This window comes from Clarias gariepinus, chromosome 1, assembly GCF_024256425.1.
Source record: "Clarias gariepinus isolate MV-2021 ecotype Netherlands chromosome 1, CGAR_prim_01v2, whole genome shotgun sequence".
In the NCBI taxonomy this organism is placed as follows: Eukaryota; Metazoa; Chordata; class Actinopteri; order Siluriformes; family Clariidae; genus Clarias; species Clarias gariepinus.
Genome location: NC_071100.1, coordinates 4162198 through 4179746, shown reverse-complemented (window position 1 = coordinate 4179746; position 17549 = coordinate 4162198). Strand labels below are relative to the sequence as shown.

The following is a 17549-nucleotide window of genomic DNA, read 5'->3' as shown; positions in this document are numbered from 1 at the left end:
TTTAGGTGAAGGGCTAGAAGTCGCTACACACACTCGTGTTACTCTAAGCTACATCACCACACCAGCTTTATGCTAAGCACTTAATGGTCACATACAGAGTTAAATATAGAGAATCAATCACCTTCCACTTAAAAACACTGACAATTTACATCCTTTACCGTAAATATGACAGATCAGTGGGCATGTCTAGGCAATAATATTTAAGGAAAAAATATTTATACACACAAGGTGTAATGGAAGATACCATGTTAAGTGTACGATTTAATACAGCTTACAAACCACATCAAACAGAAACTGCTTAGTCACTTTATTGCATCAAAAAGCTATGAGTCATTAGGCTTCCTGTAAACTTGTTTTTTCAACTTTGTCATAAATAAGTTGTACTCAAAATAAACTTTAAAGCGAAAAAAATGTAAAGTAAATTGCAGAGTCATCGCAGAATATGTGATTATCAGTTGCATTCCAAAGTCAACTTTGCTGTTTCTACAGTATGTAGTGCCACACATCATTATTTTGACAAATTCTAATTTGCATATACAGTGGGTAGAGAAAAGCATCCTCCATTAAAAATATTAACATTTTGTTGCTTTTCAGCCTAAAATGAAGACAGACGCATTTTTTGTTTTATCCAGCTTTATTTACTCAATGCAAAGTTTAAAATCCAAGTTAAAGATATAACACCAACATGTCAGAAAAAAAAAAAGAAAGACATAATCACTGTTTTGGAAAAATGAATTCTTAAAAAATGAATTGTAAACTCAATCTCACAAATCCATTTGATCTTCAACTGTAATAAACTGTGGTCACTTTGATTAGCTCAGCATAAAAAGCTGAATAACTTTAATCCCTGGTAGTTCACCTGAAACCAACATCAAGCGTGGCAAGGCACTGTGAAAAGATCTTCAGGATAAAGTTGTATAAGTCAAAGATTTTAAAAGATTTATCACTGCTTAGAAGCACAGTGAAGTCTATACTTAGGAAGTAAATGGTATTTTGTACAACACAGACCCTCCTTGGATCAGGACTTTGCTCCAAACTGGATGAAAGAGTCAGGATGAAACTGGTCAGAGAGGCTAACCAGAGGCCCACAGCAACTCTGAAGCAGTTACTGGAATTCATGAAAAAGAGTGGTCATTGTGTGCATGTGGCAACAATATCACAATCTTTTCACAATTGTGGTTTATATGGGAGGTATGAAAGAAAAAAGACACTTTTCAAAAAATATATTAAAAAAAACTGTTTGAAGATGGAAAAATGTTTTATCTGATAAGACGAAAACTTTAATTATTCGGCCACAAGACTGAATGATATGTCTTTGCAGAAATCCTGTAAAACTTGCCATCAAAATAACACCATTCCTACAGTAATAACACTAAATATTGTCAAATTCCTTAATAAAATCTGCTGCCCTCTGCCAAAAAGCTGTCAATGGGAAGAAGGTTCACCTTCCAACACAACAGTGACCAAAAAATAACCACACAGTGTGTAGCGAATACCAGGGCTCCCATAGAGAGAGCAATTAAGGGATCACAGTGCAGACACTCTCTCCCAGCATGCATGGCGCCATCCTGATAACCTTATCTGGTTCCCGATCTTAAGGGGGACGTCTGTAAAACTAAGAAACTCCACAAGGCCAGATGCTTTAAAGTAGACCCCAAAACCATGGGTGTAAATCGGCGATCCGAGAAACAAAGCAGACAGTTTTACAGATTCACCCTGAGCTGGGGGAAGAACCTAGTACACCTGGACACTCTTTTGACCTCCGGAAGACATGCCTTTCAATGAACAAAGGCATAGGGCATAGACACTATTTTAAACATCTTTAAAGTGTGCCAGTATTTAATTTCTGTGTATATGTTTGATTATTCTGCATAACTTTAAAGGTGTAATCAGAATTTACAAACCCCTTTTATTAGATAAAGGAAGGAGTGAGTGGGTAAAATATGTAATGTTTGATGCCAATCTAAAGCTGACTTTATACCAAGAATGTGAACATGGGAAGTTGGTAGCATCAACCGAGCTCATGCAAAATTACTTTATAAAAGGTATTAAAAACTCCAACCCGGATGGACCCCACATGACAGCCAAAACACCGGGCTAATGTATGCACAAAAGGAGGAACCACGTGAGGCGTGGCTAAGCCTCGCAACCACATCCGATTGGACCAATCACCCATGGGGCGGACTGACCCCGAAGGGACAAAAACCCTAAGGAGAAAGAGTTGGAAAGATGGAAAGATGTTGTAGGTTGCAGTTGTGATGTTAACCTCCCGATTACTTGAACTCTTTAGTCGATAAAGTGACATTATAAATTTTGATTCAGTTAATCAAATTAACCAGATTTGTAAAAAATTCGATACAACTCTGACCCAGAGCTAAACACTACATATTAAATGGTAAAGAATGCATTGGCATTGTGTCCACAGTAAAATGTCTACACTTATTGGTGGACAATGCAACTGTCATTCGTTGTCTTTATTATGTAAACCCTACATATTAATGATGAAGAATGCCGGCAGCCATTCATTGTCATTAATACGTTAAAAACCCTACACAGTGGTTGAAGGAGAAAAAGGCGAGTGTCCGAGACTTAATCCCCATTGAAAATCTGTGGAATGAGTCTACAAACAGTCCATTCAAAATTCAAATTTAAATTTAATTTGTCACATACACAGTCATACACAGTACGAAATGTAGTGAAATGCTTATACGACCGCCAGTGACCTTAAAAAGAGAATTAAAGCTTATAATAAGAAATAAATATAAATAAAAGAAATACCAATAAAAGATAGAAAAATTAAATAAAAAATAAAATTGAACTAGGAAAAATAGAAATATGCTGTACAAAAATAGAAATATACTGTACAAATAGAAATATACTGTACAAGAACATTTAAGAAAAAAAAACTGTAACAGAGAGTACAGCAGGGGGCTCAGAACACAACCCTGGGGGGCTCCAGTGCTGAGAGTGATGGAGGCTGAGACATGTCCGCCCATCCTTACTGCCTGTGGTCTGCCAGTCAGAAAATTGGAGATCCACTGACTCAATAATGAGCTGAGTCCCAGGTGCTCCAGCTTGGTGGTGTGGAGGGAATTATGGTATTAAATGCAGAGCTGTAGTCAAAGAAGAGCATTTTCACATAATTCCCCCTCCGAGCGTCCAGGTGAGTGAGAGATGTATGAAGGAGATGAGAGATTGCGTCATCCGTAGAGCGGTTTGAACGGTAGGCAAATTGTAGTGGGTCCAGTGTGTCTGGTAGTGAAGATAAGATGAAGTCTCTGACCAGGCGTTCTAAGCACTTCATCACTACTGTTGGGAACTTTTTCAGAGACCAGGAGACGTTGGGATATCATTCAAGCAGAAGTTACTCTTTATTGAGAACTCGCCGAGCGTCGCTGTAGTCATCCAAGTCTAACCGAAAACTTAGCTCGGAAGAGTTTATACTTTACAAGAGGGAGGGATACAAAGAGGTGGAGACAATCTAAACATAGCATAGTCTAGTACAGGAGTCAGCCTGGTAACGGAAGTTCCCCAGCCCTGATCTCATCAGCATAACAGTGGCTTTCAAATGCATAGGTGCTAATCTAATCAGCCTGACAGTATCCCCCAAACCTTTACATTCTCATAGAGACAAAAGGCATAGCCTGGCCTTGAGATTAGCATTCACATTGACTTTGGGACCCTACCCAGTGGTCAGGAAGTACATAAAGACAAAAGGTTAATGTCTCTGACACCTGGGGTACAAGACTTGATCTTCTTAGAATGTCACCAACTTTACCTTAAAATGTAAAACCCAATGTACATAACTTGTTCAGTTTATATACTATTACGTTGGAAGCTAGATTTAACATTTTATAAATTTGTAATCCTACACTACTGAGGTGAGGGCTACAGGGCGATAATCATTGAGGGAAGCAGGATGAGGTTTCTTTGGGACAGGAACAATGATGGACTCTTTGAAGCATGTAGGGATCACCGACTGAGATAAAGAGATGTTGAATATCTCAGTGAACACGGGTGATAGCTGGTCTGCGCAGGCTCTAAAGATACGGCCTGAGATGCCGTCTGGTCCTGCTGCTCTCCTGGTGTTCAATTAATCCATAATTGTCCTTAGTCCCTGCCACAGGCTCCTAGAGTTACTCTGTTGGAGTTGTGACTCTAGTCACAAGCGCTGCTTCGCCTCTTTCACCGCCTTCCGGATGCTGTATGACACAGCCTTGTATGGTCCCCCGACGCGAGTCCCGTGTTGTAGGCAGCGGTGCGAGATGGTTTTCCACCCACGGCTTCTGGTTGGAAAACGTTCTAATAGTCTTTTTCTCCATGGTATCATCCGCTAGTTTCCCTAAGAATCCCACAACCGCTTCCGTAAACACGCTGACGTCATCAGAGCTGTTTCTGAACATGTCCCAGTCTGCGTCATCGAGTGCATCTTGTAACGCGGCCACCGATTGGTCCGTCCAGCGCGCGACCTCCCTCTGAACCGGAACTTTCTGTTTCAGCCTTTGTTTGTATTTTGGTATGAGGAAGATGGCGGCGTGGTTGGATTTACCAAAAGATAGACAAGATTGAGCCTTTTAGCCGTCCTTGACCGTAGTGTAACAATGGTCCAGTGTCGTTTCGCCCCTGGTGGGGCAGGTGATATGCTGATAAAAGTTCAGCGCTGCGCGTTTGAGGTTGGCACTATTAAAGTCCCCCGCCACAATAAGCGCAGCGTCCCGGTGTTGTGTCTGGTGCTGTGTAAGTCACCATCAAATTTAACACAACTTGAGTAGTTCTGCAAATAAGAGTGGACAAATATGTTCACATTGGTGTTTTATCTTTAATTTGGATGTTAAACGTTGTTAGTAAGTACAGCTCATTAAAACAATAAATCTGTCTATCTTTTATTCAGGCTGGGATGATTTGTGATTTGTATGTGATTAATGTAATTATTTTATGGGGGGATTCTTTTCTACAGGATACCCACTGAACATACATTCTAACGTGACTAAAAAAATAAATACATTTCAAAAATTGGACAAAAGTATAAAGTGGACTTCATTACTTCATTATTGACTGTAAGCTTCCCATGTCCTGCGGCTTTAAACACGCCCAAATCACCACTCCGTCAGGTGGTAGACAATTATTATTATTTTTTATCTGTGTTTGGGCATTACCATTGTATATGTCTAGATGTGAATGAGCTTTTACTAAAGAAATGATAATGTCTTAAAACAAGACCATTAATATTAACCTGCACAGAGCCAATGTTATAGAAAATTAACCTGTTCTGGCCAATTTAGGTCCAAAAACCAATGCTGTGGCATATTCAATTCAATTCAATTCAATTTTATTTATATAGCGCTTTTAACAATGGTCATTGTCCCAAAGCAGCATCACAAAAAAAATAAATAAATAAATAAAGATTTTTTTATAGAAAAGAAAAGAAAAGAAAATATTTGGAAGTGTGATAATAATGAAATGAATGAATGATGAATGAAATGTCTCTGATGAGCAAGCCAAGGGTGACGGCGACAGTGGCAAGGAAAAACTCCCTGAGATGGCAATAGGAAGAAACCTTGAGAGGAACCAGACTCAACAGGAAACCCATCCTCATCTGGGTGATAACAGATAGAAATAACATCAAGTGTGTTGTGCAGGTGAAAGTTCAATATATCAGAAGTTGTGTAGATTCAGTTCAGCAGTAGGTGCAGAGGGCAGATGGGGTCAGGATCACTGGAAGCACAGGAGCAGGATGTGTAGCTCCAGCCATCATAAAGCAGAATCTAGCTGGAGCAGGTCCTTCTCAAGATGCCTTAGAAACCTCGCAGGGTTGGCCTTTGTCTACTGAAGCTGGCACAATCTCCAGATGTCTCAGGATGGGTAGAAAAATAGAGAAAAAATGGAGAGAATTAGCGTAGTTGCCATTCAGGATAGGTGTACTGGAGTATGAGGTTATGGGATGAGTTACGCGTATGCCAGATTAAAGAGATGAAAGTGAATATTATATTTCATCATATGTTGTGAGGATTTGAGCATCTCCATTATTCAATAATAGTAATAATAACAATTATATTAATGAGATCAGTAAGAGAGAAAAGCCTTGCTTTTTAATCTGAGTACTAAACATGAAATGTTACAGCTCAAAACAGTCTTGAGTTTAGTCTTTCTGCTGCTCCCTGCAAGGGATCGCCACAGTCCAGTCCGCACAACAACTTGGCACAGGTTTTAGGACGGATGACCTTCCTGACACAAAGTGGTTTGAGCACAGGCTGGGAATCGAACCCGGGCCTTCCGCATGGCAGGCGAAACACCTACCACTGAGCCACCAGTGCCCTTTATGGCTCATGACAAATATAAAGTTTTTTTTTTTTTTCTGAATATTTATGTGTGATGTTTATCATAAAGGTAAGACACAGTCAGTGGCACATATGAGTAATGAGTAGGAACTTTCAGAACTGAAACACATGACAGTCCAAACCCACACATGTGCGCGCGCACACACACACACACACAGATTTAAAAAATGTGTGAACTTTCCTTATGAGCATATATAACATTTAATATGAGTAGGACATTTCAGAGCTATGACCCATATCTGTGATCTGCAAAAGAACTGTAGTATAGTGTAGTACAACTGGCTTACACCTGTAGCATATTGTATAAAAACTGCAGTACACCTCGAGTATGGTTAAGTCTAACTGCAGTACACTTGTAGGTACATTGTATTACAACTGAAATACAGTATAGTGTACTTTGTTGAAAGACAGAAAGAAAGAAAGAAAGAAAGAATATTGTAATTGTGACTAAATGTGTTTCATAACATCTTACACAACAATCACATTCTTATTGAAAATCGCATTGTCCATTTTTTTCATTTGGTTCATATGAAATTTGGTTCATATATCTGTAATAAAACAACCATTGATTTTAAATTCAGATAGACATATGCAGGTGATATATGTGGGATTTTTTTTTTCGATCAGCTAAATGGGACTTTACTTACATTTAGCAGACGTTCTTATCCAGAGCGACTTACATTTTTTTTTCATTATACATCTGAGCAGTTAAGGGCCTTGCTCAAGGGCCCCACAGTGGCGACTTGGTGGTTGTGGGGTTTGAACCTGGGATCTTCCGAACCGTAGTCCAATGCCTTAACCACTGAGCTACCCCTGGCCCTTACTTAAACAAATTGAGATGCGTGATTGTGTGACTCATTTCATGAATGATAAATGAATGTCTCCATATCTCAGTAATTACAAGTTTGTCGAGGTTTATGTTTTAATATTTGATCAAAAGATGGTGAGAGTGAAGCAAATGTTAGACATTATTGTTTAATGCAGAAGATCCAGTCCTTATTAATTCTGTGCATGTAAGAATAAAGCATATATTTACTTTAAATAAAAAAAGGAAACAGAATTAATCTCTTGGTGTTTGTGTGTGTGTTTTTTTTTTTTTTGTGTGTGCAAATACTAAAACACAACTATGTCCAATCATTGCTTTGGTGAATATTAACATTTGTGAAGGTAGTCTAACAAATAAACAATGGAGATGGAGCTCAGTCAAGCCTCATTAAGGCACATTACACTTTGCCAAATACACCAGGCATTAAACAACTACAATTCATAACGTCACGCCCTTAAGTTGTGGTTTCATGCAGTGACGATGACTATGACCTCTGACTCTGTGGCTTTGATTAAAAAGAATTGTGCCCTCAGCAAGTCAGCTTTCCAAACAGGAGAGCTTACAGTTAAAGAGTTTCAATAAATTAAATAATCAATCAAATCAGGTTTTTTTTTACATAATAAATACCCTGTAATGGATATGCATTATAATTTAAATTGTGAATAAACAAGCTATTACCATAGAACCAGTAATGTATGTAAATGAGCATATGGCCGTAGGAGTGGGAATGAGCATCACATGTAGACAGAGAGGGTTCATCTAATGAACATCCTGCTGCAGAAATGTCATCCATGACATTATTTCTTAAATGGTATAACATAACATAACAATTCCCTGTGGTATTTTTCTGTACAAAAAGCCACTGTCACCATTTAGTGTGCAAACTGTATAACAAAGCTCGGGTAAAATGCAAGCTAAAGAGTGTTCTAGTTAGACGGGATCTTGTAAAATTGCTGGTGAATGATGGTGTAAGAGTGATTGACATTTACTTAAAGCACAGTACATTAATAAATGTACTGTCCAAGACATCATAAAAACCCTGTGGAATAGCACTGGACCAACATCAAGTGAAACACAATTTACAGCAAACTAGTCATTATTGATGAAGGGGGTAAAACAAAATGAACCAAACATCCTGATCAGTCATACATGTACAGTGTTGGCCAAAACCATGTACATACATGTACAGTAATAGCACTTAACCAGAGTTAAGTGCTATTACTGTAGGAGCCCCCATAATCAACAGGGGGCCAATCAGGAGCCTAGACAAAACACCATTTCCGTTTGCGCTTTGTAGAAATGCGATGGGTCTCATCTGACACCACCGTCGCTGTTTACAGGGTCTGTGTCGTCAGAGTTTTGTACAGTATGTAGCAGAAGTGAACTCCGCAGTACATTCAGTCACCTCTGTTCATTAACATTATGTGTGGGTAACTGTGTGTGTATGTACACGCATGTAAAAGTTCAGTACACAACATTAACACAGTCACTGGTTTACTGTATGTACGGCCACCATGGCACAAAATACCCTCATAAACAAAGCTGATGTTTAATCAAGGAGACTGCACCCAGCGATGACATCATCCACACAAGGTGACATCAAGGCCGGTTCTACAGGGGGGCAAGAGGGGTCAAAGCCCCCTCAAATAAATGTCTTGTCCCCTCAAATAAAAATTTTCAAATGTTGAGAAACCAAATGAGTCAAGCCTACCGTAGTGTCGTGTCGGATTTCAGCGGTCACGGAGTGGAAAGACTTTGAAGCAGTTGCAGCGTTTTTTTCAATTACAAGCACGGCGATGAGTCCACGTCCGCTGAATTTGACAGACCGAAGACAAATTACCCCTACGTAAAGCCCCGTCCCACACTCTAGTTCATGGATGAATTGGCCAAATATTTCCAAAGGGAAATAGGAGACTGTTGTTGTAGAGTGGATTGGAGAGAAGAGAGCTGTTCATTTACTAGTTAAAGTGTGTTAAGTCTTACTTTAGGTTAAATGTTTTTGAGAATTAGACCATCCAGCTAAGATAAATGTTATGTCGTTGATTGATAAAATCTGGATTAAGGATATTTTATTTTATTTTGTTTTATTTATTTAATAGTTTCCCCCCTGAGGGATTGCCACCTTATTGTGGTCAGGGGGTTCGCCTGCCTCAGTGACCTTAAGAGCTATACCAGCAGGAGCTTAGTCTTCAAGTGGGACACCCAAGTTGGACAGGTCTGAAGGTAGAGGCCTGACAAAGTGTAATACACTTCTCCAGGCTTTGGACGCAGCTAATAACACAATTCAGCAAGGATAATACTGTTACTATAAGCACAGGGGGAAAAACAGTGCTCGAACATGATGTGTACACATGATGCCCCCTTCACATTTCTCACTGCCCCCCCATATGGTCTGGTCTAGAACCGGCCCTGGGTGACATTACAACAAACAAAATCTCAGTTTCCCCTGTCCACCCAACCACACTGAACATAGAGTTTTGGAATGGAGTTTTCCAAAAACATTGGAAATGTTTTGAATTATTGTGAAATTGTGAATTATTGTAATTGAAGTAATTTCTGCTGCAAATTTCAGTACAGAATCTTCAGGAAGCTATGGATTAGATTGAGCGAGTAACACCAGAGTACTGAAGACGTCTTTGGACTCAGCTTCAGCCTGAAATATCTGTGCTTTGAGTTGGTGCTTTTTCATTTGGGATTGTGGGTAATTGTCTCCCCTGCTGGGTCTTAGTGCGTCTCTTTCACTGATATAATCAACATCTGTGCATGCGTGTACTGTTTACTATAACACTGTGACCACGTGTGTGCACGTAAAAACATATTTTATTTTATGTCTGTACGCGCATGTGTGTATAGAGCACGTGTAAAGCAAAATAACCTCTCACTAGAGAGGTTAAAGATCCATTTTCTCTCTCTGTATCAGCCTGCTCTTTCACCTTCTTCAGACCCCTCCTACTTTCACCTTCACACACACACACACACACTCTCTTTCTCTCTGCTCTACACAGAAACTCTGCTCTGTTGTGATTCTTTTTAAAGGTAAAGTCCAGGTTAATTTGTTTTATTTTCACTTTACAGCAGTGATTCTGTTAGTGTGTCGCTCAATCGAGTGTTATTAGAGAGATTTCTCCTTTAATTTTCGGATATATCAGCGTTTTTGCTGTGCATGCGTGTGTGTGTGAAAAGAGTGGAGGAAGGGTAACTGTGTAAGAAGGGAAGGGGACTTCCTGCTGAGGGACTTAATGCTCAAATACAGAGATGAATATAGAGAACCAATTACCTCCCACCTGAAAGCCATCACAAATATAGCAGATCAGTGGAGGTGTGGTGTGACAAGGGCATGTCTGAGCAATAATCTTTAAGGGCTGACACACAGTATATACACTAAAAGTGTAATGGAAGAATTGTATCATTTATAGCTTCTTACAAACCACATCAAACAGAAACTGCTTACTCACTTTATTGCATCAAAAAAATGTAAGTCATTAAACTTCCTATAAACCTGTCTTGTCAACTTCCTTAATAGTAAGTTTTGCTCAAAAAATAAATGTAAAGTAAATAGTTGTATACACTGATCAGCTATGACGCTACAGGCTAACAGGGTTATGGGGCCCGAGGCGCACTGATGTGTGTGAAGAGTAAAGGTAAGTCTGTCTGATCAGATCACACTGAAGAGCTTCTGTAGAACAATCTGCTGCAAAAGGGAATACTGGCCCTGATAGGAAGGAGTCAGAACACACGCTGCATGGTAGAAATACCAACAATTAGCACTTGAACATAAAAATAGAGCAATAAATTAAGGGGACTTTTTTTCAAATTGCAGTCCCAAGCCATCGTAGAAGATTTGTTCATATCAGTTGCATCCTAAAGTCAACTTTGTTGTTTCCATGTGGTGCCACACACCGTAATTTTATCTTCTTTTTTTAAAGTTAGGTGTATGTAGAGGTAAAATGCATATACAGTGGGTATAGAAAAGTTTCACTAGTTAGTCACATTTTGTTGCTTTTCAGCTTAAAATGAAAGACACCGTTTTGTTTTATCTAGCTGTATTTGATCAGTCCAACTTTTAACAGGCAGGTATAAGATATACAGTAACACCAACATTTCTGGAAAAAAAAATAGAATAAAAAACAGAAGCACTGATTTGGAAAAGAATTAAATCATGGGAATATTCTCAATGACATACAAAGCCATTTGACTTTCAACTGTGATCAGCTGTGGTCATTTTGATTAGCTCAGCATAAAAAGCTGGAGCATGTCAATCCCTGGTAGTACAATTGAAGCAAACATCAACTAAGGGTGGTAAGGCAATGTCCAAAGATCTCTGTGATAAAGTAGTAAAGTAAAACAATTCCAAAGCTTTATCACTGCCTAAAAGCACAGTAAAGTCTATACTTAAGAAACAGAAGGTATTTGGTGGAACACCGACCCTCCCTGTATCATGATGCCGCTTCAACCTGGATGAAAGAACCAGGAGGACACTGCACAGAGAATCTGATAGAGACCTCCAGCAACTCTAACGCAGTTGCAGGAATTAATGACATAGAGTGGTCATTGTGTGCAGGTGACATTAATATCACAAATTCTTCACAAATAGAGCTTGTCTGTGAGGTTTGCAAGAATAAAAGACACTCCTCAAGAAAAAAAAAGAAAAAAAAACACGAAAATGCAGTTCGAAGATTTTGAGGCCATATTGAAAATCATTGTTAATGTCAGATGAGACGGAATTTTAATTAACACTGAATGATGTGTCAAGCAGAAACCCAATACAGATCAGCACCTAAATAACACCATTCCTAAAGTCTGCAGCAGGGACTGGAGCACTGGTTAGTACAGGAGGAAAATTATAAAAAAAAAAATACTGAGGAAAATTTGTTGCCCTCTGCCAGAAAGTTGTCAATGAAAAGAAGAATTACAAGTTTTAAAACGGAGTTTTCTGTTAAAATATTAAATAAATAAATGAATAAATTATTAAATACGTGACTGTGGCTAAACCAGATTTCAGAACATATTACTCCACATTCTAATTGCACATCACATCCTCCTGTTTGCTTCATTTGGTTTACAGTATATCTCCAAAATACAATACTCAATATTCACTGTAAATTTTTAAATAAGCAAAATGGGATTTTGTATTTTATGATTTGACCACAAGATGGCACGTGTTAAACATGTTGCACAGAAATGATGTGCAGAAAATCTCTCTCTCTCTCTCTATGCATATATAAATAGAAATGTTTAACAGTTAGTGTATAAATTCAGAGTGAAGAAAAGGGCTCGGAATATCACTTTGGACCCCTCACACCCAAGCCATTTTCTCTTTGAACTTTCGCCATTGGGTCGATGCTACAGAGCACCGAACGTTTTTTCCCCAGGCAAAAGTTACCTCATGAACAGCTAAACATTCTTCTCACTGTCAATGAATATATCTATAGTATACCACTTTGCAATATACTGTGCAATGCCATAAGTTTTGTAACTTATTTAAAAGTATCTCACACCGTACTCTATTTGATGTTAACCTTTTCCTTAGAAAAAAAAAAAAAACATCCTACTCCATTTGTTTCACACTTTTTTTGTGTGTCGTGCTGGATTTTCTTGTCATTTGTTTTGTTCTGGAAGCTCTGTCACTAAAACTATTTTTTTTTTACGTGCAAGCGTACTTGGCAATAAAACTCTTTCTGATTCTGATAAGGTTTTTCCCTGAATTCAGTAATTTTAAAGGCTGTCTGCAGTGTGTATAAAGGAATGATGAAATCATTTTACATTTAAAAAAAAAAAGAAACACAAAATTAAAAGAAAAAAAGAGTAAAGAATACATGAAGAAAACAAGTCAAACACAATTTTCAGCAAAATGGTCACTATTATTGGAGGGAAAAAAATCAATGAAATAAACATCCTGATCAGTCATACATGTGTGTCATGATTTGGATGTGGATTTAGAGGACGCAAAACGCAGGAATGGTGAATATATAGTCTTTCGTTTATTATTTTAGAAAGTCTTTTTTCGTTCAACAAAAAAAACACACAAAATATAATCAAAGTAACTAAACGGGCTTCTTCCGAGCCTCCTCAGGCTGGGTCTGCAGGCGGCCGAACGCTTAAACACAGAAGATTAGTTCCCAACAAAAAGAGACATACGCAAGGGCTTCCCAGCCCGCTGTCTGGCGTTTCGAACTTGAACTTGATGACACACTAGGGGGGGACAAAGCTGCGTCTCAGTAGTCCGGAGACCCAGATCTTAATCCCCCAGACTGTGGAGGTGCAGACGTGACAATGTGTTTCAACATATATGATATGTTTAATTTTCTCCCTGTGCACCGATCGGGCGTGTCATGTTGTGGCTGTCGGCGTGTTCGTGGCATAACTGCAGAGGCAAGAGGTCTTTTTATTGATATATTAAGGAAAACCAACAAAAACAATGCTCTTTTCCTAGAGCCCTCCGAGAACTTTAATATATCATCTTTATGTTAAATTAAGAAACAACCACCATCAAAATAACAATAACAAATGCTACACATTGAACTGAACTAAAACAGGCTATTTATAATAATTACTCTAATTAGCCACCTCGTCTCAGGTGCGTGCGTGTTTTTTTAAGCACAAAAAATATTAAAAACTAGTGAATTTTAAAGCAAACTCTGCATGTCTGTGGCAAATTTCTGTACAGAATCTTCAGGCAGTAACCTGTGGGGTTTTAGCCTTAAATATTTTTGCTTTAAATTGTGGTTGTTTCATAACAAAGCATCAAACATGCATACAGTAGAGAGTTACAGAGAGGAAGTTTACCACACGCAAGGATGAAAGACACGCACGCAGAGACATCAAGAGGGGCCCTGGGTATGAAAGAAAAGAAAAAAAAAAACAGTCTAGGTTTCTGGCCTATTTCAAAAAAGAAACATCAAGGGAAACTGACTAGCTATTCAAGTTAGGGTTCTTTTGCTCTTTCAGTTCAACTGAAGTAAGCTTTCAGGCCCGTAGCCGGGGGGGGGGGGGGGGGTTCGGGTGGTTCGAACAACCCACCCCCACTGCCAAAGGTCCAGAATTTTTTGTTATTATGATTTTTATTATTATTATTATTATTATTGAGACAGATTTAAATTGTTGGGCATTATTTAAAATAACAATTTATTACAAAACAATTTGCAAAAAAAAAAAACGCGACATGTGACAAGTCTGCGCAGCAACTGACGTTTTTTAAAATCTGTGAGGCGGCATCCAGCGGTGTATAATATGGGTCAAAAAGAGCAGGAGAGACGGGAGAGAAAGCAGGCAGCAGCGTCAATATCGCAGAATATTGAACATATGTTCAAAAAGACTGCCAAACAGAGTAAGTCTGTTACTACCTCAAGATCAAATTGCTAACGCTAGTTAAGTGGTAGCTAATCGTCAACCCCACATCACACACAGAATAGTTCTCTTGTGCCTTTTCTTGAGCAGTCTGAATGGCTATGACAAGTCTGTAACATCTTAAATAAACATTAACAGACAGGAGCCTATCTGATGGATCTGTGAATTTATTATGTTAAATAATGTTAATCTATCAAAAAAAAAAGAAAAGAAAAGAAAGAACGACGAGTTCAATGCGTAAACAAACCTGCTTGACCATGCATAAGATTAGGATTTATTAACATTTTATTTTGAATTAATAAATTATTATATTAAATTAGTAAATTTATTAAATTATTCTATTAACCATAGGCGATGCTGTCTAGTGTCTATACGCGGTGTAGACAGCATTCGAATAAAGTTTATCATGAATAATTGTTACATAAAACATAAAATAAAATAAGCCCACAAAAAATAATTTTTATTCATCCCACAGTCTTGTAAGTACATTAACTGATTGTTTTTTTCCCGTAATATTTGTATATTATTATTATTAGATCATTATTGGTAATATTTTTCAAAAGCATGCACATTATAATACCAGCAGACAAGCTAATCCAGCACATGTCACCAACTTGCGGTATTTAAACCTCAAAATGAAATACAAAATGAGTAAATACTCCAATACAAAATACTGAGAAAAAAGGTCCACTTTTTTTTAAAAAAAAGAACCCCCCCTAGCACTAGGCTGGCTACGGGCCTGGCTTTACTGGCATAATGATAAAAAGAACCAGTATTAACAAAGTGCACTGACTTAAGCAATCTCTCTCTCTCTCTCTCTCTCTCTCACTCACTCACTCGTATGTATGAGATAATACAGAATTATTAAAACAACACTCACTCACATGCCATGTACTGTACTATAGTTCTCCCTGTGGACAAATCAGGTGATGTCACTAATTAGTTCTCTTTTATCTGGATAAAGAACTGTGGTAATTAGAATCAGCAAATTAAGTTCATGGATGGAACAAATACTACGTACACCACTCCACAAACATGCCTAAAACTTGGTAATTATCAAGAGAATTGTACACGTCTGTACATCCACATAATGAGAATGAGAAGCAGTTTAAATGCAACCGACACTGTTGTCTTTTTAATGTAAAATTTTAAATGTTAAAAATGTTTATTGTTTAAAAAAACTGAAACAATGTGATTTATGCGTAAAAATATTTATTTATCTACTCAGCTTATAGTACAAATTAGTTAAATGCTGGTAAGCATTTTATCTATTTTTTTAAGATAAACTATAAACATAAAATATTCCTACTCTCTGACTACATATAATAATTTTTTGTAAAATAAGTATGAATTACTAGTTAATGGAAAAAAAGGATTTAAACAGTGGTTTTAGGTCGGGTCTTGTTTTTAACCTTGAGCTGGTCAATTTTTTTCATGCGTTCCTTCACCCACTCGACCCTGGGGTCGGCACACACCTGGTATCCTTTCTTCAGGATAAAGCTGCAGAGAAGAGAGAAATACAAATCTACAAATTTACATCTGTGTAAAACTGTAATGAAATTAAACATTCTCACATTCTTCCAGCCCATTTTTCCAAGATTATTCAAAAATAGCGTTTATTAAACATAAACATATATCAATAATAGACAATTGTTAAATATTAACAGATATACATTTTTACAAAGCAAGCAGTAAAATCTTACATGACTCCAGGTTTTGGACATTGATGCTCTGTTTTGGTATAAGATATGATGTTTTGTTTAGGGTTTGGATTCTTCAGGTAATCAAAACAGCATTTTTCTGGTCCATGTCCATCTGTAGTAAACAATTCATGCATTAATTTCTGTGATTAAATATTCGATTAAAAAAAGATTTTAGACATTTTTAGATTCAGTATGAGATGAAAGTTTTTGTATTATATTATGTTTGAGTTGTGTTTGTTAAGTTGTTGATTAATTTTCTATAACAGGAGGTCTGACAGTAGTACAGTTGCTCAACAGAGATTTATGTAAAAGCACATGGAAGGAATCACCAATTCCAGTGTTTAGTTTTGTTAAAAGTGAGAAAAGGAACTAAATCAACATTAAATATAAGTAAAAAATATGAAACATAAGAATTGTTATTTTATAAAAAGGAATAAAACACTTGGGTAAATGTTGATAAATGAAAATAATCCACATCCTGTCACTCAGGATTTTACTTGAAGAGTGTAATAAACTCTTAGTCAAAAATTACTACTACTACTACTACTAATAATAATAATAGTAATAAGGAGAAGAAAAGGAAGAAAAAATAAATAAATATTAACGGTGTGAACATTATCTTACTGTTGGACATTGTGAAGCACTGAAGGCAGACGAGAATCACCAGGACCAGCAGAAGAGAACGAGACGACATGACTGTAGATGATGATGATGATGATGGTTGCGATGTATTAATGCATATTTCATCTCATTCTTCAATATATATAAGCTAAAAGGAGGAGGGGGAATGTGGTTTAGGTTGTTGAACATGGCAGAGAAGATGACACTTTGCTTTCTCAGTCACAGGAAACCCGGCTGTGGTTTTCTGTGTAAGAACTGAATGTCTAGCAATTTACAGTCAAACTCATCTCACCCTCCGGTATTACATTATATAACAAAATAAAAACAAAAAAGCAGTTAATTAGAGTTAAATGTTCATTCTGTGGAGTCCAGCTTAGATATTATATATCTCCTGCCAAAGCACATTTTTACTTTTTTATTAAATATAACGTTTAAAAATATTTGCAACAAACACCAATAATAATTAAGATGAAAAATTTTAATCAATTTACTTCTGACCAAAGGTCAGCATGTCAGTTTTATCTTACAGAAAAGACAATGTAGCACAAACTAATGAAAAAAAAAAAATCAGTGCTGGCTGCAAAATAAAGATATCAGAACAAGAATTGTGTTACAGACTCCAACCTATGGGCTTTATCAGGCAAACAATTCAAGGTTCTTGATCCAGCCTGCAAATTCCCTGGATCTCAATCCAGTCAAGTATTCAGACGATGC

General features: G+C 37.5%; 1 protein-coding gene across 1 annotated transcript; it reads right to left on the bottom strand.

Moving 5' to 3' along the window:
- Window positions 1–15887: 15887 nt before the first annotated feature.
- On the bottom strand, window positions 15888–17128 carry LOC128544613 (C-C motif chemokine 4 homolog). Its single transcript, XM_053514881.1, has 3 exons — window positions 16839–17128; window positions 16215–16326; window positions 15888–16011 (listed from the first exon to the last, which is right to left on the bottom strand). The coding sequence occupies exons 1-3, from the start codon at window positions 16906–16908 to the stop codon at window positions 15888–15890; spliced, it is 306 nt and encodes a 101-aa protein (XP_053370856.1). The 5' UTR covers window positions 16909–17128.
- Window positions 17129–17549: the final 421 nt, after the last annotated feature.

Excerpts from the sequence above, each read along its gene's own strand:
- LOC128544613 (XM_053514881.1), bottom strand. The coding sequence starts at position 16,908 with ATGTCGTCTCGTTCTCTTCTGCTGGTCCTGGTGATTCTCGTCTGCCTT. Across the intron at positions 16,327-16,838 it reads GTGCTTCACAATGTCCAACA|ATGGACATGGACCAGAAAAA; the intron begins GTAAGATAATGT and ends TGTTTACTACAG. Across the intron at positions 16,012-16,214 it reads TGTCCAAAACCTGGAGTCAT|CTTTATCCTGAAGAAAGGAT; the intron begins GTAAGATTTTAC and ends TCTTCTCTGCAG.